General features: G+C 52.8%; 7 protein-coding genes across 7 annotated transcripts; all 7 read right to left on the reverse strand.

Annotated features, from left to right (window-relative positions):
- Positions 1 to 114: 114 nt before the first annotated feature.
- Positions 115 to 2,376, reverse strand: Z520_06966 (uncharacterized protein; the record flags this gene model as incomplete). Its single annotated transcript, XM_016777466.1, has 1 exon — positions 115 to 2,376. One exon carries the CDS (start codon positions 2,374 to 2,376, stop codon positions 115 to 117), a length of 2,262 nt encoding a protein of 753 aa, XP_016631637.1.
- A 1,237-nt stretch (positions 2,377 to 3,613) lies between these two features.
- Positions 3,614 to 4,807, reverse strand: Z520_06967 (uncharacterized protein; the record flags this gene model as incomplete). The annotated part of the gene is made up of 1 exon (XM_016777467.1): positions 3,614 to 4,807. One exon carries the CDS (start codon positions 4,805 to 4,807, stop codon positions 3,614 to 3,616), a length of 1,194 nt encoding a protein of 397 aa, XP_016631638.1.
- Positions 4,808 to 6,728: 1,921 nt separating this feature from the next.
- On the reverse strand, positions 6,729 to 9,959 carry Z520_06968 (uncharacterized protein; the record flags this gene model as incomplete). Its single annotated transcript, XM_016777468.1, has 1 exon — positions 6,729 to 9,959. The coding sequence occupies one exon, from the start codon at positions 9,957 to 9,959 to the stop codon at positions 6,729 to 6,731; it is 3,231 nt and encodes a 1,076-aa protein (XP_016631639.1).
- Positions 9,960 to 10,473: 514 nt separating this feature from the next.
- On the reverse strand, positions 10,474 to 12,219 carry Z520_06969 (uncharacterized protein; the record flags this gene model as incomplete). Its single annotated transcript, XM_016777469.1, has 1 exon — positions 10,474 to 12,219. The coding sequence occupies one exon, from the start codon at positions 12,217 to 12,219 to the stop codon at positions 10,474 to 10,476; it is 1,746 nt and encodes a 581-aa protein (XP_016631640.1).
- A 1,893-nt stretch (positions 12,220 to 14,112) lies between these two features.
- Positions 14,113 to 15,012, reverse strand: Z520_06970 (uncharacterized protein; the record flags this gene model as incomplete). Its single annotated transcript, XM_016777470.1, has 1 exon — positions 14,113 to 15,012. The coding sequence occupies one exon, from the start codon at positions 15,010 to 15,012 to the stop codon at positions 14,113 to 14,115; it is 900 nt and encodes a 299-aa protein (XP_016631641.1).
- A 932-nt stretch (positions 15,013 to 15,944) lies between these two features.
- On the reverse strand, positions 15,945 to 17,118 carry Z520_06971 (uncharacterized protein; the record flags this gene model as incomplete). The annotated part of the gene is made up of 3 exons (XM_016777471.1): positions 15,945 to 16,214; positions 16,268 to 16,742; positions 16,811 to 17,118. The coding sequence occupies 3 exons, from the start codon at positions 17,116 to 17,118 to the stop codon at positions 15,945 to 15,947; spliced, it is 1,053 nt and encodes a 350-aa protein (XP_016631642.1).
- A 320-nt stretch (positions 17,119 to 17,438) lies between these two features.
- Positions 17,439 to 18,984, reverse strand: Z520_06972 (uncharacterized protein; the record flags this gene model as incomplete). The annotated part of the gene is made up of 2 exons (XM_016777472.1): positions 17,439 to 18,652; positions 18,849 to 18,984. 2 exons carry the CDS (start codon positions 18,982 to 18,984, stop codon positions 17,439 to 17,441), a joined length of 1,350 nt encoding a protein of 449 aa, XP_016631643.1.
- Positions 18,985 to 19,295: the final 311 nt, after the last annotated feature.

Here is a 19,295-nt window from a genome sequence, read left to right on the forward strand (position 1 = left end):
TTCAGTCACATTCATAACCTCATCCTTCCTGATCATCAGCCACAACTGCGATTGTGCTATACTCTCAGCGAGGTCTTCCGTCCTCCCGCGACGCCCGCAAGGGGCCACTTGCCTCTAGAATCCTTCGCCGACAACGATGTCAACCTCCCTCCTCTTCTGTCGGTCGATCTTGGGTTCCATCGCGCCTTGATGAGGCGCCATTGCTTCCATCTTCCGGAGCAAACTACCGTCAGTGAACTCGCTCGTTAGAGTGAGATCAACCAAAGGCTTGCCCGGCGCGCCACGACTTGATCGCTGACCGCCCTGCGATCGGCGGCTGGCACTACGGGCGAGGAGACCCGTTCCAGTGAATGGGCCGTCTGTATCATCGACGTTGGCACTCGTCGCTGACTCGATCATGAACTTTCGCGGAAACGACGTGGGTGGAACCCCCTGCGGCCTCGAAGGGAATTTAGGGCTGCTGGGTTTCTCGTCAATGCTCGGTCTCTCAGGCACGAAATCGATCAATGGCCTCCGGTCATCAGACTGTGACGGTCGGTGCGCGACATCTGGCTCGGGTTTTCGGTTTCCCTCGAAAGCGGAGCCGAAATCCAGCAGCGGTTTGAACGAACCAAGCACATAAGGCAATGACTCTTTGGAACCCCTTGTCCCTGGTCTGCTTCCTAGCTTGAACCTTTCCGCTGAGTCCGTTGGTTTCTGTTGACCTTCACCCAGCATGTTGACTAGATACCAACTCCTCCATGAGTGGACGGCGTGATACCATCTGTCGGCGACCGTCTTGTCTTTTGTACAGAAAAAGTGCACGAAATTTGCCCCATCCAGGAACATGGCCGACTTCTCCTGGCTTTTCAGGGCGAAGCACAGCTTCTTGGGAGGCTTGAGCTTTTTGATTTGTCTTGCGGTGGGAGTGTACAGGTCAAAGTCTGACAAGTGGCAGATATTGGTGGAATCAATGCCATTCTCATTCTTGGACGTGGTGATTTGGCCGTCCTCTCTCAGTCTCAACCAGCGTTTGTCCCACTTTCCGGGCTTTTGCGAATGGTAGATGTTTACTACGGTCTCATAGGGTTGTTGGTTGGGAGCATCTGCGACTTGCAACCCCGGAGCAGCACATTCACCTTCGGCCATGATGAATAGATGATTTTGAGTGTCATTGTCCCAGGAGTTCATAACGTCACGTATTCGTTCATATCTTCGAAGCGGTCGCTCTAGTCCAAGCTGTGCGAAGGACTCCAGCAGGACAGCCGTGCTAGGGTCAATTCGCTCGGACATGCAGACCGAGGCCGAACTCAGGATGTCCTTGGATGTAGTAGAGGGTGTGACAGGGAGAGTAACGAACGCTTCCTTACATTTGACGCTTACCCTTCGTTCCCCAGCATTTACGGCGGATACTGGGGCGTCGAAGTTTGGTTTCAGGACCGGCGCTTCGTTGTCGGGCTTTTCGTCGTTCTTGCCGGCGCTCCTGGTTCTAGTGTGGCTTTGCTTGGGCTTCTGTTGCAGTTGTTCAATCGTTGATGACGCACGCTGGTGATGTGCACGTTTGCCCTCTGTGTTGGAGGGGGGCTGTCCGCCAATGACCATCGTACGTGTCCTGGATTTGTTCGAGTCAAGAACAGCATCCGATGTCGCTAGCGCTGCAGCTTCACGTTGTTCGTCAACTCCTTGCTCAGGGCGCTGAGGCCGCCCCGGTCGCTTTCTGGCTTCTTGTCGCGCAGCTTCCTCGGCTTCTCGCTGGCGAGCCTCTTGCGCCAACTTCTCTTCCTGCCTCCTGCGCTTTTCCCGCTCTTCATGCCGCCGCCGGGCCTCCTGTTGCCTGAGTGCCCTGACTCGGTCTTGTTCCCCCTCCAAAAGCAGACGCGCTTCCTCCCTGGCGGCCTCGAGCGATCTCCGAAGCTCATCCGGCGAGGGCGGTGTGACGCTAGAAGTCAAAGTCTGCTTGCGCGGAGTGCTCTTGCTGGTCGTCGGCCTCGCCGTAGGCGGTCGCGAGTCGCTGTGTTGAATGACCATCCGGCGCGTCGTGCCATTTTGTGTCTGTCTGCCCCACGCGCCATCCTGCTCAGTGGTTGCGCCGTTGACCGTCTGGCCTCGGGGCCTTGAGACCGTCGCGGTGTTGTTCAAGCTGGCAGGCAAAGGCGGTTCGGCGGTCGGTGACGGCGCACTTTGAGGCGCCGGTGGGGGTCGCCGGTGGTATCTCGAAGGGAGGCGCGTCAACGACGTCTGCGACGTCTGCGGCAAGGGAGGTGGAGGGTCTTGAGACGCAGCAGGGTCTTCTTTGACAGCGGCGGACTGACGGACTGATCTGTAGCGTAAGAACTTTTGACCTTGCGCCGGTTGCTGCGCAGACAGGGCTTGAGCGTCGTCGTTGTCGCCAGGCATGTTGTCAAAGGCCGTGTCGTGTATCGCAAGAGATCGTGAGCATCTGTATCGCATTTGCTTTGGGAATCAGAATCGAAACAATTTCAATGAAGAAAGAGAATCCCCAGAAGGAATGCCGTCATGCGGGAATTCGGCGCGTGAGCCTCACTAGGCCAGCACGTTTAGGTATAATGCGAGGCGAGAAGCGAATCGCGTACACGAAGCGAGCGTGACGAGTCCGACGCTTGTTGTGCTTCGTATCTGCAGGGCTCTCGCGTGTTTGATTTTGGGGCCCCAGAGTCGCCCAGTACCGAAATACAGCAGGGCTGTGTGCGGAGTGCGGAGAAATGTTATACCGATCGGCTACTGGAGACCCGTATTTCGACAACACTATCACCTGCAAGGTACCTAAGTACAGAGTACACTCTTTGTCTAACTAACACACTCCAGGTTGCCTTTGAGGTGTATGATTGTGGGTTGGACTAAATATCTTCCTACGCCGAGCCGTTGACGCTGTCAGACGGACTCTCTCAATTTACTAGTAGAAACCTGAATACTATCTCATCCACTCCACACAAGTGTTAGAGAAATGGGTCTTGTTCGGGGGAGAAAACTCGTGTACGTGGGCAGCGATGACTATCTAATAGTAGAGACTAGTACTAGCAGACATGGTCCTCCAAGACAAGATCAAAGAGCCCGAAAGGCGTGAATGTGTGAGATGCCCCGAAATCATCTTGGTTCCCGCTTAAATAATGCCCTTTTTGTTTAGACTTTTCTGCGTCGAGGATGCCCTGATACAAAGTCGGGATGACACCCTCCAATCCAACGGCAGAGGACTAGTAAATGCAAACAGTTTCGACACGACGTTGAAAAAGAAAATCAAAAAAAACTGCCACATCATCCACATAAGAGATGATCCCGAGAGGTTGGCTCTTGGCCTTTTTTGGGTTCTCCTTACTAAGATGAGATCGGCCCCCTTCGACTGCGACTCGGACAACGACAAGATTGAACATCAGAGTGACATGAGATTGAAAAGAAAGAAAGGAAGCCATAACATGATGAAATCGAGTTCTGCCAGATTCGTTCTCGTCGTCAGACAGTTGCGACCGAGTCTGAGTCGACAATATAACCGTCAAAGACAATAACAAACACCAACACAGGCGAGATTGACCAACGACAAGGAAAGATTTGAATTGTTGACCCGAGGTAGTTTTTCGTGCCGGATTTCATGGCGACAACAGAGTGAAGACTTCGGAGCTCAAGCACATCTCGGATCCGGCTCGATGATCTCGTCTGCATTACCGGCCGCCCGGCGCCGGAAACGCAGGAAGCGAAGATATGGAACCGGTGAGGAGTCTTGGTCATCCTCTTTTAATCTCGTAGAGTGGGCTCGACGGCCATAGATGGCCGGGTCGAAGCTGCAATCAGTGTTGGGATCGGTGGCGTTCTCGACGAGAACACGACCGCTTGGAAGGGTGACTTGTCGCACCTGAGGCTGCTTGAGAGCCAGATACTGCATCAAAGCTGAGGTGGAGACAGAGGTCGAGTCTCGAAAAGACAGGACTTGGAAGACAGAAGCTGCGTCCTCGGGGTCTTTAGTGCCCTTTCCCGGCGTAGGCAAGAGTGAGTCGAGCCAGCTCAGGTCCTCCAAGGATCCAAGAGACAACGAGGTGCAGCTTTCCAGAGCCAGGGTCCTCAATTTGGCCGGTGGGGCGGCGTGGTCACCGGTGTCGACTCGGTAATATGTCCCCAGCCATTGGACAAACTCGGCGTCGACTCCAGCCACATGGTGTAGCCTCAAGTCGACCAAGCCCGGGTTGCACTCGATCCATTTCTGCAACTGGTCGCGGCTGATGCCGGAACGCTGCAAGGTCAACTTCTTCAACTTCTTCAAGCGCAAATGGGCCGCATGCTCCTCACCGATGCCACAAAGTGCGTCCCAGATGGGGGACGGCTCGAGGAAGTCTGGATGGTCCCAATATCTCAGCGGCAGACAGTGGTCGTGGATGTAAGGGTGACAGAAGCCGAGACGGAGTTCTTCGAGGTCCGCGAACTGTGAGGCCAGCAACTTGGTCAGTTCGGGTGCCATGATGTCCCACATATACAGACTCAGAGACTGCAAGGTGGCCCAGCCCTTGGCGGAAAGAGCGGTACAGGCAAGAGAGTTTTGAAGGCGAATAAGTCGCCCGCAATATCGAAAAGCGACGGCTTGGATACTTTCTTCGACATCTCTCCTTAGTGGCCTTCTTCGGACCGGGAAGACTGGTCGCGGCAGTGTTGCTTCAACTACCTTTTGCTTGACTTGTGGGTGATCGTCAGCGTAGTCAAAGTCATATTCAGGCTGCTCGGCGTCGTTGAGAAAGCTATGTCCTGTTCGTGGAGAGGCGAGAAACGCCAGCACGCCATGGATGTTGCCAGAAAAGACAGCGAGCTGTAGTTCTTGCGTCGCCATGATTGCTGCGCGGTAGTGCCGTTCAAAGGTCCGACCACGCTGGAAAAGGGTTGCTCTGGGAAGATGAGAGGAAATTCCCTGGAGAACTTCTTGTGCGAGTTGGGAAAGAATATTGTCGGAGCATGAATCGGTAGAGAGAAAATCTCGAACAGCGGGAGTGACCAAGGGGGGCATATACTATATGCTATTTGCATGTAGCGAGGGGTCAATCAAATGGCACATGCCAATGGAGAATAGACGTCGCCAGATGATGCCCACGACGATGGACTGCAAATAGCTACGAATCCATGAAGGCCAATTGTAAAGCTGCCTCTAATGTTGACAGCTCGTGTGCAGACAGGACTATGCACAGGCTATACCCAAGGAAGCCGATGAAATGAGGTTTTCAGCCAGCCGGGTGGAACTCCATTGAGTGGAATAGGGTGGAGGAACCAGGAGAGAGGGGAAAATGACTTCCTGACCTGGCCCTACCATTCATGCCGCAGAAAGATCCCAAGGGTAGATGATGGACTGATTTCTGGACAGCGACCTCGTTGGCTGGTAGTCTGTAGGTCGTGGAGAATCTGACCTGGATCAGGCCTAAGCATCATGACTAGCAGTTCTACCTCCTTTGCCATATATCAACTCGTGATGATTTTGGATATCGGTCCGACGAGCGCAGGGATTGAGCCAGCCAGGAGACTAAGACGGCAGCAGACAAAGATTTGGATAGCGAACCAGTGGGCAAGCCGTCATGACGGAGTCCGCAGGTGTCAGGGTCGCATAAAAAGTTCCATGACTAGGTGACAGCACCAGACAAGCCCCCCTTTGGTCACGGAGATCAGCCCAGTCCGCGAAAACTGTGGGTTGGGCTCGACATACTGGCAGGACTGGTGCGCACGGACGGGTGAATGACGGGTTTGATAGGACAACCAAACTTGAGCTTTGGCGCTTGGGCCAGAAGCGACCAGGACTAAAGCTGCACACTACCCGTATCTACCAGGGTATCTCAGAGTCGAAGAGTGATGACGGCAATGATCATGAAAGTCAATCGGCGGACTGCATAGGGGAGCAGGAAAAGAGGTGATCAGGGTTTGTGATCGTCCTCAACCCTGGCTGCAACTTTGTGGTTGTGTGCTTCCTTTCCTTGATGCTTCAGCTTGGACTGTTGAGTAGTAGACTAGGATTTGAGAAGAGGAGGGAGGAAAACAAACGGCAGAGGAAGACATGGGAGAGGCTACCAGCGAGCAATGGGAGGAGGAGAGGGTGCCAGAGAGCGGACAGAGGGACAGGGGAAGGGGAGGAAGGAGGAGGAGGAGGCAGGAGGTGGTCGAGGTGCAGACTGAATGACGAAATTGAGTTTGAGCGGCAGCTACGACTCCTACGAGACACAGGCACTTTTGATTGGGCCTTGTAATCGCAACTGCCGCTAAAATGCGACTCAAAGCCAATCAAGCCCCAAGTAGCTGAAGTTACCCCGCCAAAGGGGCCCGGAACAACGTCGACCCGGATGGTATACAGGGTCACTAAGAGGCCCGCCCGTCCATATACCTAGCGAGCTAGGTACCTAGGTACATAAAGAATGCAGTAAACAGACAAGACTCTAGGAGAACAGGTGCAGCTCCCCGCATGATGCTAATCCTGGGGTTTATGATGGCCTGATTCACAAGCGGACTGGCAATAGCACCAACCCTTGGGCAGCTGGAACACCTCAAGCTCCAGCAGCTGCTACAGCAGCCACAATTGATATTAGATCGACCATGCTGCACCAGTGACTATTTGACTTTCATCTGCTTGCTAACTAGACTCATTCATTAGACGAATCCCTCCGTGTGACAATGATTCAGCTGTCTGCCTCGGACAATAGACTTTGGCTTCAACTTGGTTCGTACCACATCACATCACCATCCAAGCCGATCCTCCTGTTACGGGCTTCCCTTGTTCACAAGCTCAACCAGATGTCTTCGTCGGCTCGTTCATTCTCCTCGTTTCTCGCCACTGTCAGCTCCACTTCATGCTTTCCCTGGTTGGCTGCCACTGCAGCCGCCTTCTCTAGGGCCATCCTAGCGCAACTCTCCGCGACTGCCTTCACATGCACCTTGCGAGACTCAACCACTCGGCTCCAATACCATCGCCACCTCCTCTGGATCGTGATGGCTGCTCGCACCGCTTTGGTTGGATTGAGAAGTCGAGAACAAAGGAACGCCAACGCAGCCACGACAAAGTCCCGGTCGAAGATGTGCGTATAGTGAGGCGATCCTTCTGTCTTGGCGAAGAGCATCGCAAACTGCTCACTGCATCCGAGACGCCTCAGCCGGTCACTGAGCGACCGGCCTTGTCGTGACCCGACCTCATGACTGAGATAGCCTTCGTATTCCTCAACAATGGCTTGAAAGACCCGTCCATCCGAAAAGTTTGTGGTCAAATTGGTTACCCGGATCCCTTCCTTGCTGGCAATGGCTTGAGCCCAAGCTTTCAATAGGACCATGTGTCGCGCATGACCATCTTCATCTGACAACAGGTCGTAATCATCGTATTCACAGCTGCTAGCGCCCGTGCGGCACAATCTCTTGATTTCACGCTCAACATCGTTCCAGTCGACCAGACCACCAAGTCCCCACTTGCTGGTCAGGGCCCAGAGGAGCCTGACAGTCTTCTCTCTGAAACCATCCACAATGTCTTCTGCTTTGACAGCTTCTGTCAAAGGCACCAACCCCTTGACCCCCTGTATCGCGCTCAAGGCGATCTGAACGTTGTACAATTTTGTTGCACGTCCTGGACAGGGATATTTGAGATGCTGAGACAACGGCCAAAAGCAGTCCCCTTCGGTCAAGGACAACTGTTGTCCGGTGGGCAAAATGATACTGGAAGTTGTTTCCGGATCGTGTAACTCAAGCTGTGACACAGAAGGATACAGGAGGAGCTCAACGAGTCTCGTCAGGCGCACTCCATCCCGTAAGTCGACCGCCAGATTCTCCATCTTGTATGAGTATTCCGCGAGGGGATGTTGTGTATGTGTGACCATGTACCCTATATGCGTCAAGGCTCGAATTGGATCCCCAGCGCTGGGGTTGAGCAGCTGGAAAAGGGCTTGGACCACATCCACAGACGTCTTGTACGATGAGCAAGGCTGGAATAGGCACTTGCTGCTCCCTGAGGGGCTTGTGGCAGCTTTCGTCGTATCCAGAAGCTTGATTAGCATCAGACTCCGCAGGAGGGTGCGCTGATACGACCATGTGTGACGATCCGTGGATATCTCATCCGGTTGTCCATCTTCATTTCGAATCAGGAAAATCTCGATAAACTGTTGCAAGGTACGTCGATTGACGCCGTGTCCACTGTCGATATTTGGGCGCACTGACGAAGACTCGGTTCCGTTGCTCAAGCACCGCCGACCAACCACAACTTCCAGTGCCGCTCCAAGATATGGAAGCTCATATGTATCGAGCCACAGATCAGTGAAGGCCTTTCGCTTTCCCAGGTCGTTGCTGAGTCGCACAGCTCCCTTAAGAACGTCCCTGGACACACTCAGCGCACCATATAGCAGAGATGCCTGAAGTCGCTTGTAGAGCATCACATTTTCCGGGTCTCCATATCTCTCAAATAACTGAAGCTTCAGCATTTCATCCTCGACTGGCGAGGTTAACGGAGCGGATGCCCCAAAGAGGTTGTTGACGAGTTGCGTGATGGCGATCTCTTGGTGGCTTAGCCAGTTTTCTTCATACATCGCCGGGTCGGCCAGGTCTTCAGCGATGACAGGATATAACTCAGCGACGGGCAAAAGATCCACTTTCGGGATAACAAATCGACTGGGGACTGACGGCTTCTTCCCAAGGGCTTCACACTCCAATTTTCTCTGGCTTGACTTTGGCTCTTGTTTTTCCATCAGGGATGTTCGACCCGATCGACTGGTCCTCAATCGTGATCCTGCATTCCAGCTAGGCTTCGTGCAGGCTCGTTGAGAAGAACCTTCGTGATGGACTTTCTTCGAAAAGCTCGCTTTGGGTTCGTAGGACGGCCAAGCTCGTGCTTGCGTGTTGTCCTGCTGTTGAGCTGGAGGACATACGACCTCAAGATCTCTGCCTCGTCCCTCAACTGCAGGCAGCCCTTTCCCGGACTTCGCTTTCTTACCGAGCATTGCACCCTCTCCCGGGGGAATGTTCTCTTTACCACCGCCTTGGCCCCATCGATCCACCACCACTGTACCTTCTTGAAGAGGTTTGGTCGTGACTTGCAACGGCATTCGCTTCAGAGACGTGGCATTTTTGGCCTCTGTTGCGCCTCTCTTCTTCGCGACCATCTGCGCAACAATTCCCGTCAGCTCGACATCTGGCTTGCTGGATCGTTCTACAGTTGTCGAAGTTGACGCTAATCCTGCAGAAGCCTTCACCGCCATATCAAGATTCTTAATTGGGCTGAAGATGCCCATGTACATGCTTGGCATCGTGGTGTCCTCGTTCGGAATGTAGATAGTAGCCCGCCGTGCCGGCTTGAGCGTAGTTGTTGAATCTTGCATTGGGAGAGCAATGGTATCTTCAGGTAGTGTCGACAGCGGTTCCGCCGTCGAAGATGATGGAGCTCCTTCGGCCTTGTTCGTTATTGGTCGTCTCGGGCCTTGACTAAGTCTCGTCGAAGCACTGCCCCGCTTCGGCACTCGCGGCTGTGCAATACCAGAAACATTTTCTGGCGGAGCGGTAGCGAGACCAGTCGTCGAGGTAACAAGGACCGCCGAAGCGGCACCGATCACAGCTCGCTTTTTTGGTCGCTGCGGTGGTTGAGATATCGCGGTCCTCCTTCTTGCGCCTAACTTGAGCAGATTATCCTTGTTGGCATCGTCATCTCCGTTGGTGTTGTCACTGCCTTGTCCATACCGATTTCTTGAAGCCACAGTGTGTCCGTTGTCTTCATGGATTGTGAATCCCAGCCCGTCCTGGTGTCTTTTGCGTCGCGGCTTAGCGTTCTTCAATACGCCAGGAACAGGTACTGCAAAGGCCGACGTAAAGTAAATGTTTGCGGTTATGTCATCGCTTGGAGACGATGGGTTTGGGTCTTGGTCAAATTGACGGTGGTGTTGATTGTGATGTTGTTGTTGTTTTGGCTTTGGCATTTGGACATCAGCGTGGGGAGGAATCGGGCACGGCGTGCCAGCAGCAGCGGAGGGCGGAGGCAGCATTGTTTAGAGTCCCGCTCTGGTATTCTCACAGAATGTAATTACATGTCTTCAGCACATGGACGTTGTTGCAGTTGTCCGATGACGGTGGACTGCGGCTCTGGGGAAAATCGGTTGAGACGCGTGAGAAGTGGGCGCGACGCGTTAATCACTGGCAGGCCGAGAAAACGGCCCCAAGAACTCTTACTCCGGCGCTTGTGGCGAGGGGCAACCAACGAGGCCACTACGGAGAAGGTGAAAGACAAAGTCGATGGTGAAGAGAAAGTCTTTCCTTGTTGTTGGAAGAGCGCACACTTCGCACACTGTAATGTACATCTATATCTAACCCCATAGTCCGTGCTAACGCCCATGTCCATGCCCATACCCGTACCGTCGCTATGCATGAATATAATCACAGTGCCATCTGTATGCTAGTTGCCGCATACCGCAATATCCTTCGCCAGTTCATGCAATGGTAACTTCTCCATGACCTTACCACCAAAACTCCGCTCATGAGGGTCAAACGGGCAGAGCTATCCTACAGCTCGTCGCGACTGGGAAAGTGGAAATCCCACGACCGATCCGGGACCGGCAATCCCAACCAGAAATTCCACAGGCGATTCATTTCCATGATGAAAATAGCCCCAAATTTGAACGGCAGCTCGACCCAAGACCGCAGAACCATCTTGTATGCGCGCCAGACCAGATCAAGCTCGGTCCAGAATGCTTCGGCAATCGCACTCCCCTGCTGTGGAACAGGTGAGTTTTTAACGTCCAAATCGTCGTACAAGTCGTCAAAATCGGTGTCCTCTGGATTTTCGGTGTCGCCCGAATCAATCTTGGCGTCACTCTTTGCAGACAATGGAAGCGGACCTTGAATGTCCAGCACACTCATATCCCCAGTGTTGAGAGCAGTGCGGAACTTTTGGATTGCATCCAGGCTGTGACTGAGACGACCGAGCGTATTGACCAACGCCACCAACTCGGTTCTCCTCAAATGAGGATTTTCACCGTTCTTATTCTCATCATACTCAAACAGCACTTTCAATGCGGCTCCGTAGCCAGCGGTTTGAAGCTTCCCCCAGAGCCTGCATTTGTCGCAACCCACGCAATCCATCAACCTGGACACATTACGGAACCGGTTCCGGAAGTCATCCTTGAGCACCATGACCGAGGGGTCCTGAAACATGATGGATTCATCGAAGGTGTGCGGGCCAGATGCTGCTGTGTCTGCCAGCGCAAGGACTCTGTGTTTGGTTTGGAAATCCTGGTCGCGATCGCCAGAACAGAATGTATAGGACTCGAGGTGTCTCCTCAACTTGGCAACTGCGCGCGTCAGGATGGCGTAGTTGAAGTAGATATTGGAGATGCGCTCCGGGTACTTGTGCAGCCGTTCCTTGTAGCAATCAAGGTTGTGGACCCATTCGCCGGTGGTTTGATTGAAGTATTCCCAGCAAATGTGCGTGGAGATGGATGCATGCATGCCGCTGACGATACGATAAAAGGCCCGTTGCTCTAGACATTCATCGTCGAGGGGATACAGGTCGTCCGAATCGTCGACATGTTGGCGCCCATACTCTTGGAAGACGGTCTTGAGACTCTCTGCGGCTTGGAGAGGTTTCGGTTTCAAAGAGGCATGTCTGGGAGATTTTGGTGCGAAGCAGTTCTCCTTGTAAATGGCATCCCAGACTTGTCGAGCACCCAATCCCGAGTAGCCGGTGTATCGTTCCGTGTTGTTAACCAGACTCACGTAGTCTCCCTTGGCTGCGGCGCCCTCATCTTCGGGAACGCAATAGTCTCTTTGGTCACATTCGTCGTCTTCCTCCAGCACACAACTCTCGTCCACGTTCTCGCCCAACTGATATTGCAGCGGTCGGTCTTTCGGTCTTTCTCGCTGTTGGGCAATCCCAGGGTGTTTTGCCCTGGCACCCTCCAGTTTGCTCAACTCTGCGGCTCGCCAGATAGGCGGTATGTCACTTTCATCCTCTATTGTCTCGACGGCACATGCCCGGTTGCCGCACATGGAATTCTCATCGGTCCAAAAGGGACAGACCTTGTTGTAGAGGTTTAATCTGTAGTAGGCAAAGAAATCGGTGTGTTGGGTCAGGTCTTCTAGCGAAGGGTATAGGTTGGCGTTGAGCCTTTCGAGGTCTGCGTAGGAGGCGCAGGCATCGGTCACGACTGAATTGGGATCTATGGCGCATTGAGGCTCTGCTTGAACGCAGTGTGGATGCAAGAAGAGGTAGAAGGCAAGGAAAAACTGCGAGGCACGTTGCAGGCGCATTTTGCGGGAGGGGTGCTGCTACCACATGCGATTGCAATAAAAGGACAACAAATCAAAAGGAGGAACCGTGGGAAATATGTAGAGTACGAGGTACAGGTATGAGGCGAGGATTATTTACTGGTGGTATTAGTTGTCATTAGTGAGCAGACGGACGACGCAGACGGGGAGCGCAGAGAACAAGTTGGCCAACTCGCCAAATTCGCCAAATTCGCCCAATTCGCCCAAATTCCATGGCGGGCAAAATTCCCGAACATGAATCCGAGACTCGCTTTTCCCCGCACCCGATTGGCAGGCACCTGGCAGGCACTTTAGCAGGCACTTAGCAGGCGCTGGCAGCTCGGCAGGCACTGAAATAGCAGCAGCCGCAGCTGAGGGTCTTCGCACACCACTCGCCACCATCGACACCGCAACACATCTGCACTGCCCTCTCAGCCGCCTTTACATGAACCATCACGTGTTACATCACCCGATATCTGAAACATCTCAACTCGACTCCTCCTTAGGTCCCTTTTTTGGGAAGAGAAGGCATGAGACACACAGTGACTTGACTCAGAGCCTCCTCCGACCACCTGCGGACGACCTGCGCGATCTTCACAGGTCCTACGAGCCGTTCCCTCGACCAATTGTGTCCTTGACGGCGCGGAGAAGCCACAACGAGAAAACCGGATGGGCTAAACAGGACAATTCGATGTCGGAGTGTCGACATGGGCACTTTTCCATTTCCACCTTTGGACCTGAGGATGACCTGAGCCTCGCCGCTTCAACCTGAGCGTGTCCGGCACGTGACTGATCATAGTTACCAACTGGCAAGACATCTTTCAGGGGATCAAGCGTGAGATGCAAGGTGTGAATACATTCCTAGGGCGTTTGACGTTTGCCCGATTGTGTTGGGTTTGTGCGCCTAAGACATCCCGTCAACGAAATCACACTTTGACGTACACTGGTAGTGATCAGCTAATTGAGGAAGCAACACTACCACTCTTCTACCAGAAGCGCTACTACCCAGTCAAAATTGGCGATGTCTTCAAACAACAATATCGAATCATTGCAACTAGGGTACGGAGCGTGTTCTACCGTTTGGCTTGCTCGAAATGAGATGTTGGGGACCCCCAGCGTCTTCATAATTGTTGACTGACTGCTGTGAGATCGAAGCAATATATCTCGTTGAAGGTCTGCATTGAAGATGGAACCGAGACATCGCCGGTTGCCAATGAAGTTGCCATGCTAAGGCCCTTGAGTGAATGTGCCCGAGAAGCCGATCATCAGGGCATAGACTTCACGCGCCGTGCCCGCGAGATCTTCGAGATTGATAGGCCATATAGTCATTTTTATTGTATTGCAACAAAGCCACAAGGAAATAGCCTCCGAATATTACAAGAAACATTTGCCGTTCCAATCTTCCCAAGGATGCTGGTAAATCTTTGGTACACCGTTCACGGTTTTCTGTGAATTGGTTGCACGCAACCTGTGGCGTCGTACATACTGGTATGCTCCAGCAGGGGGTTTACCCAAAGATTGTCCTCTAACTATGCCGTGGACATTTCCCCCTAAAATGTCCTGACAGCGGCTGGGGACGAAATCATCTGCCACAGTTGATTAATTTGGACATGATTGAAAGTTGTGAAAAGCTTGCGGGAGAGAGCCATTTTTAGCTGTCGACGATGGTGCCGGGAACATCAGGCAGACTGCAAAGAACCACAGGATGTGATGCTGCCCGTCTTTGACTTGGCTGTAATATTGGATGATCCCGCTCCCCTGGTCTGCCAACCGCCAGTCTTCCGTTCCGTGACTTGCTCAGAATGGGAGTACCAGTTGGTCGCCGGGACGGATAATTAGGACAAATTCGCATATCTCTTGGTAGATTAAGGCCGAAACCTTGCACGACCCAGTGATTCATTTCTTCGCACAGATACTTCGAACAAAAAGCCAGCAATAGCCTTTGAGAGTCTCAGTAACCGTGGCAGAACTCTTCGTGTTCATGCTCACGGAGTCTGCCGCCTCTAACGCTTCAACGACCTCGGCCATAGAATTGAAAGTGCCATGCCAGCAGCCTTGCATCAGTTGGCCCAATGGTAGATTTGTGGTATCTGGAAAGTGGTTTTCTTCATATAGTTGTTGGACAAGGTGTGACCGATTGTCGGATACCTCGAGTTCATGGTACGGGTGTCTGCCTGTCAGGATTTCGTACATCACACATCCAAACGCGAAAATGTCGGTCTGCGTGCTCACTTCCGGCGTTGATCGTCGATAGTTGTACCACTGGTAGCAGGAGCCGTGCTCTCCGCCATCAACACTGGCTCCTCCGAAGTCAATCAGTTTCAGGCAATCGGATCCCATCAACGCCGCCAGGCCGCCGCGGGCCCTTGTCCAGATCATATTGTAGCATCCCACGTCGGCTTGGACAATGCCCTTTTCATGCGCGTATCGTAGACCCTCGGCAGCCTGCCTCAACCAGCCAAGTTTCCTACGCAGTGGAATCTTGGCCGCGCCCGATTTTTGATACTTTTCGCGCAGGGGTTGCCCTCGTTCCACAATTATGGATCCGTCTTTCAGACTGCCCAGATAGCTCGCAATATTCGGATGTGAGCCGAGACGCATATATGCTTGACGCTCACGCTCAGCATCACTCTCTTCGCCCTCAAAGTATTGCTTTACAACTCTGTCCTTGTCGATCCCATAGATGAGGCCCGATCCGCCGGCCGTAATGTATTCTCGTCCTTCATACGAAGAGATGGTCGAAATGCTGCGCGAATCTGAGGGAAAAGCACTTTGAGGCTTGTGGTTGAAGCACATCGCATCGAATTGCTTCACCGTAAGTGCACATGGTGTTGTGATCACAATGTTATAATGTATCAACCACTAACTACAGGAAGAAAGAAAGGACGGTTCGATGAAGACGTTTAAATTTCAGATGATACCGTGAGAACAGATGTTGGTGGATGAACGAGATTTATGGAGATTGGAGCTGTAAACTGATATGGAATTGAGTCCCTCGTCTTCAATTCGATCGAAACAAAGCTTGGCGCCTCGGAAGCAAACCCCGATTCCGATTGGCCAAATCCACGATAGACAACAAGCTGCTTATGCTCGCTCTGAGCTTCATAAAGAGCCGGGTAATGTAGGCGCCTCATTGTGGCAGCTTATCAGGATTCCCGCGTGATTGAAACGAATACATATCCGGTGTATATATGGACTTCATAATAAGACAAGCACAGATCGAGAGTACGAGCCTATTCATCGCTAATGATGTTTAAACCCCGAACTATATGAGATCAAGTATAAGGTTAAGTGTAAGGTTAAGTATATATCCCGCTAGTCTTCGACGCCTAAGTCTCGTCTATATGACCTATTTCGGCTGCCCTACGCCAGCTACCTAATTTAGGCGCAGAAAGCATAGTACGTAAGGGAACATTCGTGGGCTACTACGGACACTAGCACAGTTAGGGGTCACTTCTTGCGAGGATACTGGAGGGTGCAATAGAGCTGGGGTCAAGGCGTGCGATGTGAGAGAAAGAGATGCTTCTCTTGGCTAACTGGTAGCTAACCACTCGTACTATTCCATGTGCAACGCCAGGGTACTTATCCAGCGAACTCGCCAGCTGCGTCTATCATGCCTTGCCACAGATGCAAACTGCCGTGACGCCGCGCTTCCTGCAAGGATATTTCATGCCAGGTCATTTAATGTTTGTTCTTTCTTGTCTGTTCGTCCATACTAGTGCCAGGATTCAGGGGGCCTGCCAGTGTTTGCGCGCCTTGAAATCCTTGAACTCCTCCACCACCGCCTTCAACTCGGCCTCTTCTCCCTGCTTTGCCTGCTGCTGATCTGCCTCAGCAGCCTCGATGATATCGTACAGATCGTTGGTAGACAGAGTCATGGTGACTGACTTGAGGGGTGCAATATCAGTGACTCCTCTAGCAGGGCAGAAGTCTTCGAGCGACAACACGAGGCCGACTTTGCCGTCTGGATTCTTCACGCCGTCTTTACTGCGGATCTCCTGATGGAACAGTCAGTAATAGCCGCTAAAGCAGAAAGGAGTATATATTTTACCACAGTATCATCGCACTCCACACCTTGAAACTTCCCAGTCTTGTCGAATTTGGCCCTCCAGACCGAGAAGCGTGCGCCCTTCTTCCCCGGATAATCAACATCGATGCAGAGGACAGTTCGGATGCGACCCAGAGTACCCTGGATATACCCTTTGGTCTTAGACTGTAGGTCTTGGGTTGACTGTGAGATCGCGACTTCACCAACCACCACTGGGAATACTATGTTTTCTTTGCTCCGAAACGAGAAATCGGGATTACGGACGATCGGGTGACCACAAATCATGGAAGGATATTTCAAATCAGAGGAGCCGAGAGCGCGTAAGGATGAGGCAAATGCGGCAACAGAAGGATCGGCGTGTTTCTGTGACTCTGCGATGAAACGACCCAGGAGGGCTTTCACGTCTTCGGCAATGAGTTCGTGTTTGAGTCCTTGCATTCTGATGGCGAGGATTTCTGCATCGGGATCGAAGTCGTGTCTGCCGCGTATAAGTCAGTCGAAGCTTCAAGGAACAGGTGATTCATGCCCGGAGTCTCAATCCCATACTTCCGGTAAGCAAAGTCACAGCCATTCACTTCCTCCAATTCCTTGAATTGTTCGTATTGGTCGACAGGGAGGGGGAATTCGACTCGGTCGACTGCGTCCTTGTCGAACGAGTCCCTGCTGTGCGCGTTTCGGAGCCAGTCGAGTACAGCTTGCAATTCGGGCTTGATTTGGATATGAGGTGAGGATAAAAGTCCGGCACGTTCGCCAGCAGTTAGGGTTTGCTTGTGATAAGCATGATCCGCAGCGCAAGGCTGGTTCACACCCTGGGGAGGCGTAGAGACGCGACCGCAGTCAGTACCGTTAGCCATTGCGGGCGCCTGTGTTTTCTGATGCCGAAGTTGTGCGGTGGTGCGGTGGTGCGGTCGTTGTCGTGAGATGGTCATTTCACAAAGCGATCAGTGTCGCGACGTCATTGTTGAAAATATACGGTGGACTATGCACGGAGACGCGCAACTGTCTATACGGCGGCGCAAAGAGAGGCGCTACCAAGCTACGCGAAAGATGTGCGTGGGCACGTGAAGCTTGGAGGGCGAGAGGGATAGTCACGATAGTCGCCCGCCGCGACTCCTTCATGGTTGCATTGCATGCGTGGCATGCATGGCTTTGGAGTGATCGACGAAACCTCGTTTTATACCTCTGGCTCGTCCTCGGCTTCTGCCCCGTCAGGATCGAGTAATCGAAGCTGAACTTCAGAGGTGTCTTTAGACTCGTCCCCTTTCTTCTTCAGGATCCACGCCTTCAGTCGCGGGCGAACACGCTTGAACGTGAAAACGCACAGAGCAATACTCACTGCCAGAATAAGCAAGAGCGAAATGATGACGACCCAAGGGTTGATGCCCTTCAAGCAGCACCCATACATTCCCATGTACCAATGCACCAGCGTCTTCATGAGGTTGGGCTTCTCCTTGACATCAGGCATCAGCCCTTTTCTCACCAAGTGCTTGAACTTGGGACCGTTGGGTCCGTTGTTGAATTTCTTGAGCCCGAAGTACGGGACCGTCTCCTGCCGCGGGTCTGGGTCGGGATACTGTTTATCGCCCCAGTTGCCGTTGAAGGCTAGCCAGTCGGTCGGGTCTGTGCCCGGGTCTGCCGCGGTGAAGGTCTCTGTTTGAGGGTCGTAGTGGTAGAAGTAGGCGAGCTTGACGGGATCCCACATGCGGCCTTTGTCTGCGATGTCGATGAGTGCTTCGTCGTGGACGTGGCTTCCTGGCGAGGGATAGTTTGCGTGGGAGCCGCGGGCGCTGAACACCACAGGTCTCTCCCCTGGCTTGGACAGGCAAGCGTCGTTGTCCCACCTGCACGCCTCGCCGCTGGTATGGTGGCTGAAGTAGATGCCTGTCGGCTTCCCGTTCTCGAATCGGATCATGTTGTGCTCCCAGTCGCCCAGGTGGTTTCCGTAGTGGTCGCCCGGCTTGCTGTCCGGAAACAATTTATTTAGTGGTGGAACCACCTGCAGGATATCCGCCCCTTCATTCCACGAGTAGAAATAGAAATAGAAAGCGTCCAACACCACCACTTTCTCTCCATCTCCCTTCTTCCCCTTCTTCTTCTCACTCTCCACGACGACGACTGCACACGCGGTAGAATTATGCAGGGTGCCCGTCACATCGGGTACCTCGCCGAAAACCCAATCCGGGAAGGAGGCCACGTCGTCGACCGCCGTCAAGAAGACATCGGTGCCTTCCTTGCCAAATCCGTTCAACAATGACAGATTCTCCAGATTTGGGAGAGGCAGGGCCTCCGTGATGGGTTCAAAGCCGACCCTCGGAGCGGTGTGCAAGACATGGGTCAAGATGTCACTTGGCATGTACGGGTCGGTGGAATGGAGCCAGACAACTGGGGCTGGAACGCGGAGAGAGAGAGTTAATCAAGTTAGCACATGTTGCTATATCCATGCTATCCATCCATCCATCAATCATGGGGTGGAGGCTTTCCGCTCTTGCAAAGCAAAACTTGAAGCCCTCAAAACGGCACAAGGTCGGAGCAAAACAGATTGGTCCAAAAAATGCATCCAGCCTTTCTTTTAAAAGCTACGTACCGTAGTCAATGACATATTGGGGGATCGTGTAGGCAGAGACGAGCTGGATCTCCAGAAGAAGCGCCCAGGATATTATGGAGAAGAAGGTGAGATGATAGTCTTGTGAGTGTCGGCACGGGTTCAATGCCCCGTTCATAACGAAGCCGCTGTGCCTCCTTTCGCACGCTCGCACGCCGCAGATCAAAGCTGGAGCAGACGCACCCGCATGGTAATACTTTGAGCGATCCAAAAAAGGGGACAGAGGATGATGAATGAAGGAATGATGGATTGAGCAATGGGGCCAAATGCAGGTTGTCAGCGTCAAAGCTGCGGGAAAGAGAAACGCGCCAGTAGCCGAGAAGTACCGGACGTTACGTGGATGTGATTGGTTGGCGGGCCTCAGCCTTGTGCCAGTTTTGGGGGCTGTCATTAAGATATATTTTTTCTGTTATATCTACGTATCTATTC

Source organism: Fonsecaea multimorphosa (assembly GCF_000836435.1).
Source record: "Fonsecaea multimorphosa CBS 102226 unplaced genomic scaffold supercont1.13, whole genome shotgun sequence".
Classification (NCBI taxonomy): Eukaryota; Fungi; Ascomycota; class Eurotiomycetes; order Chaetothyriales; family Herpotrichiellaceae; genus Fonsecaea; species Fonsecaea multimorphosa.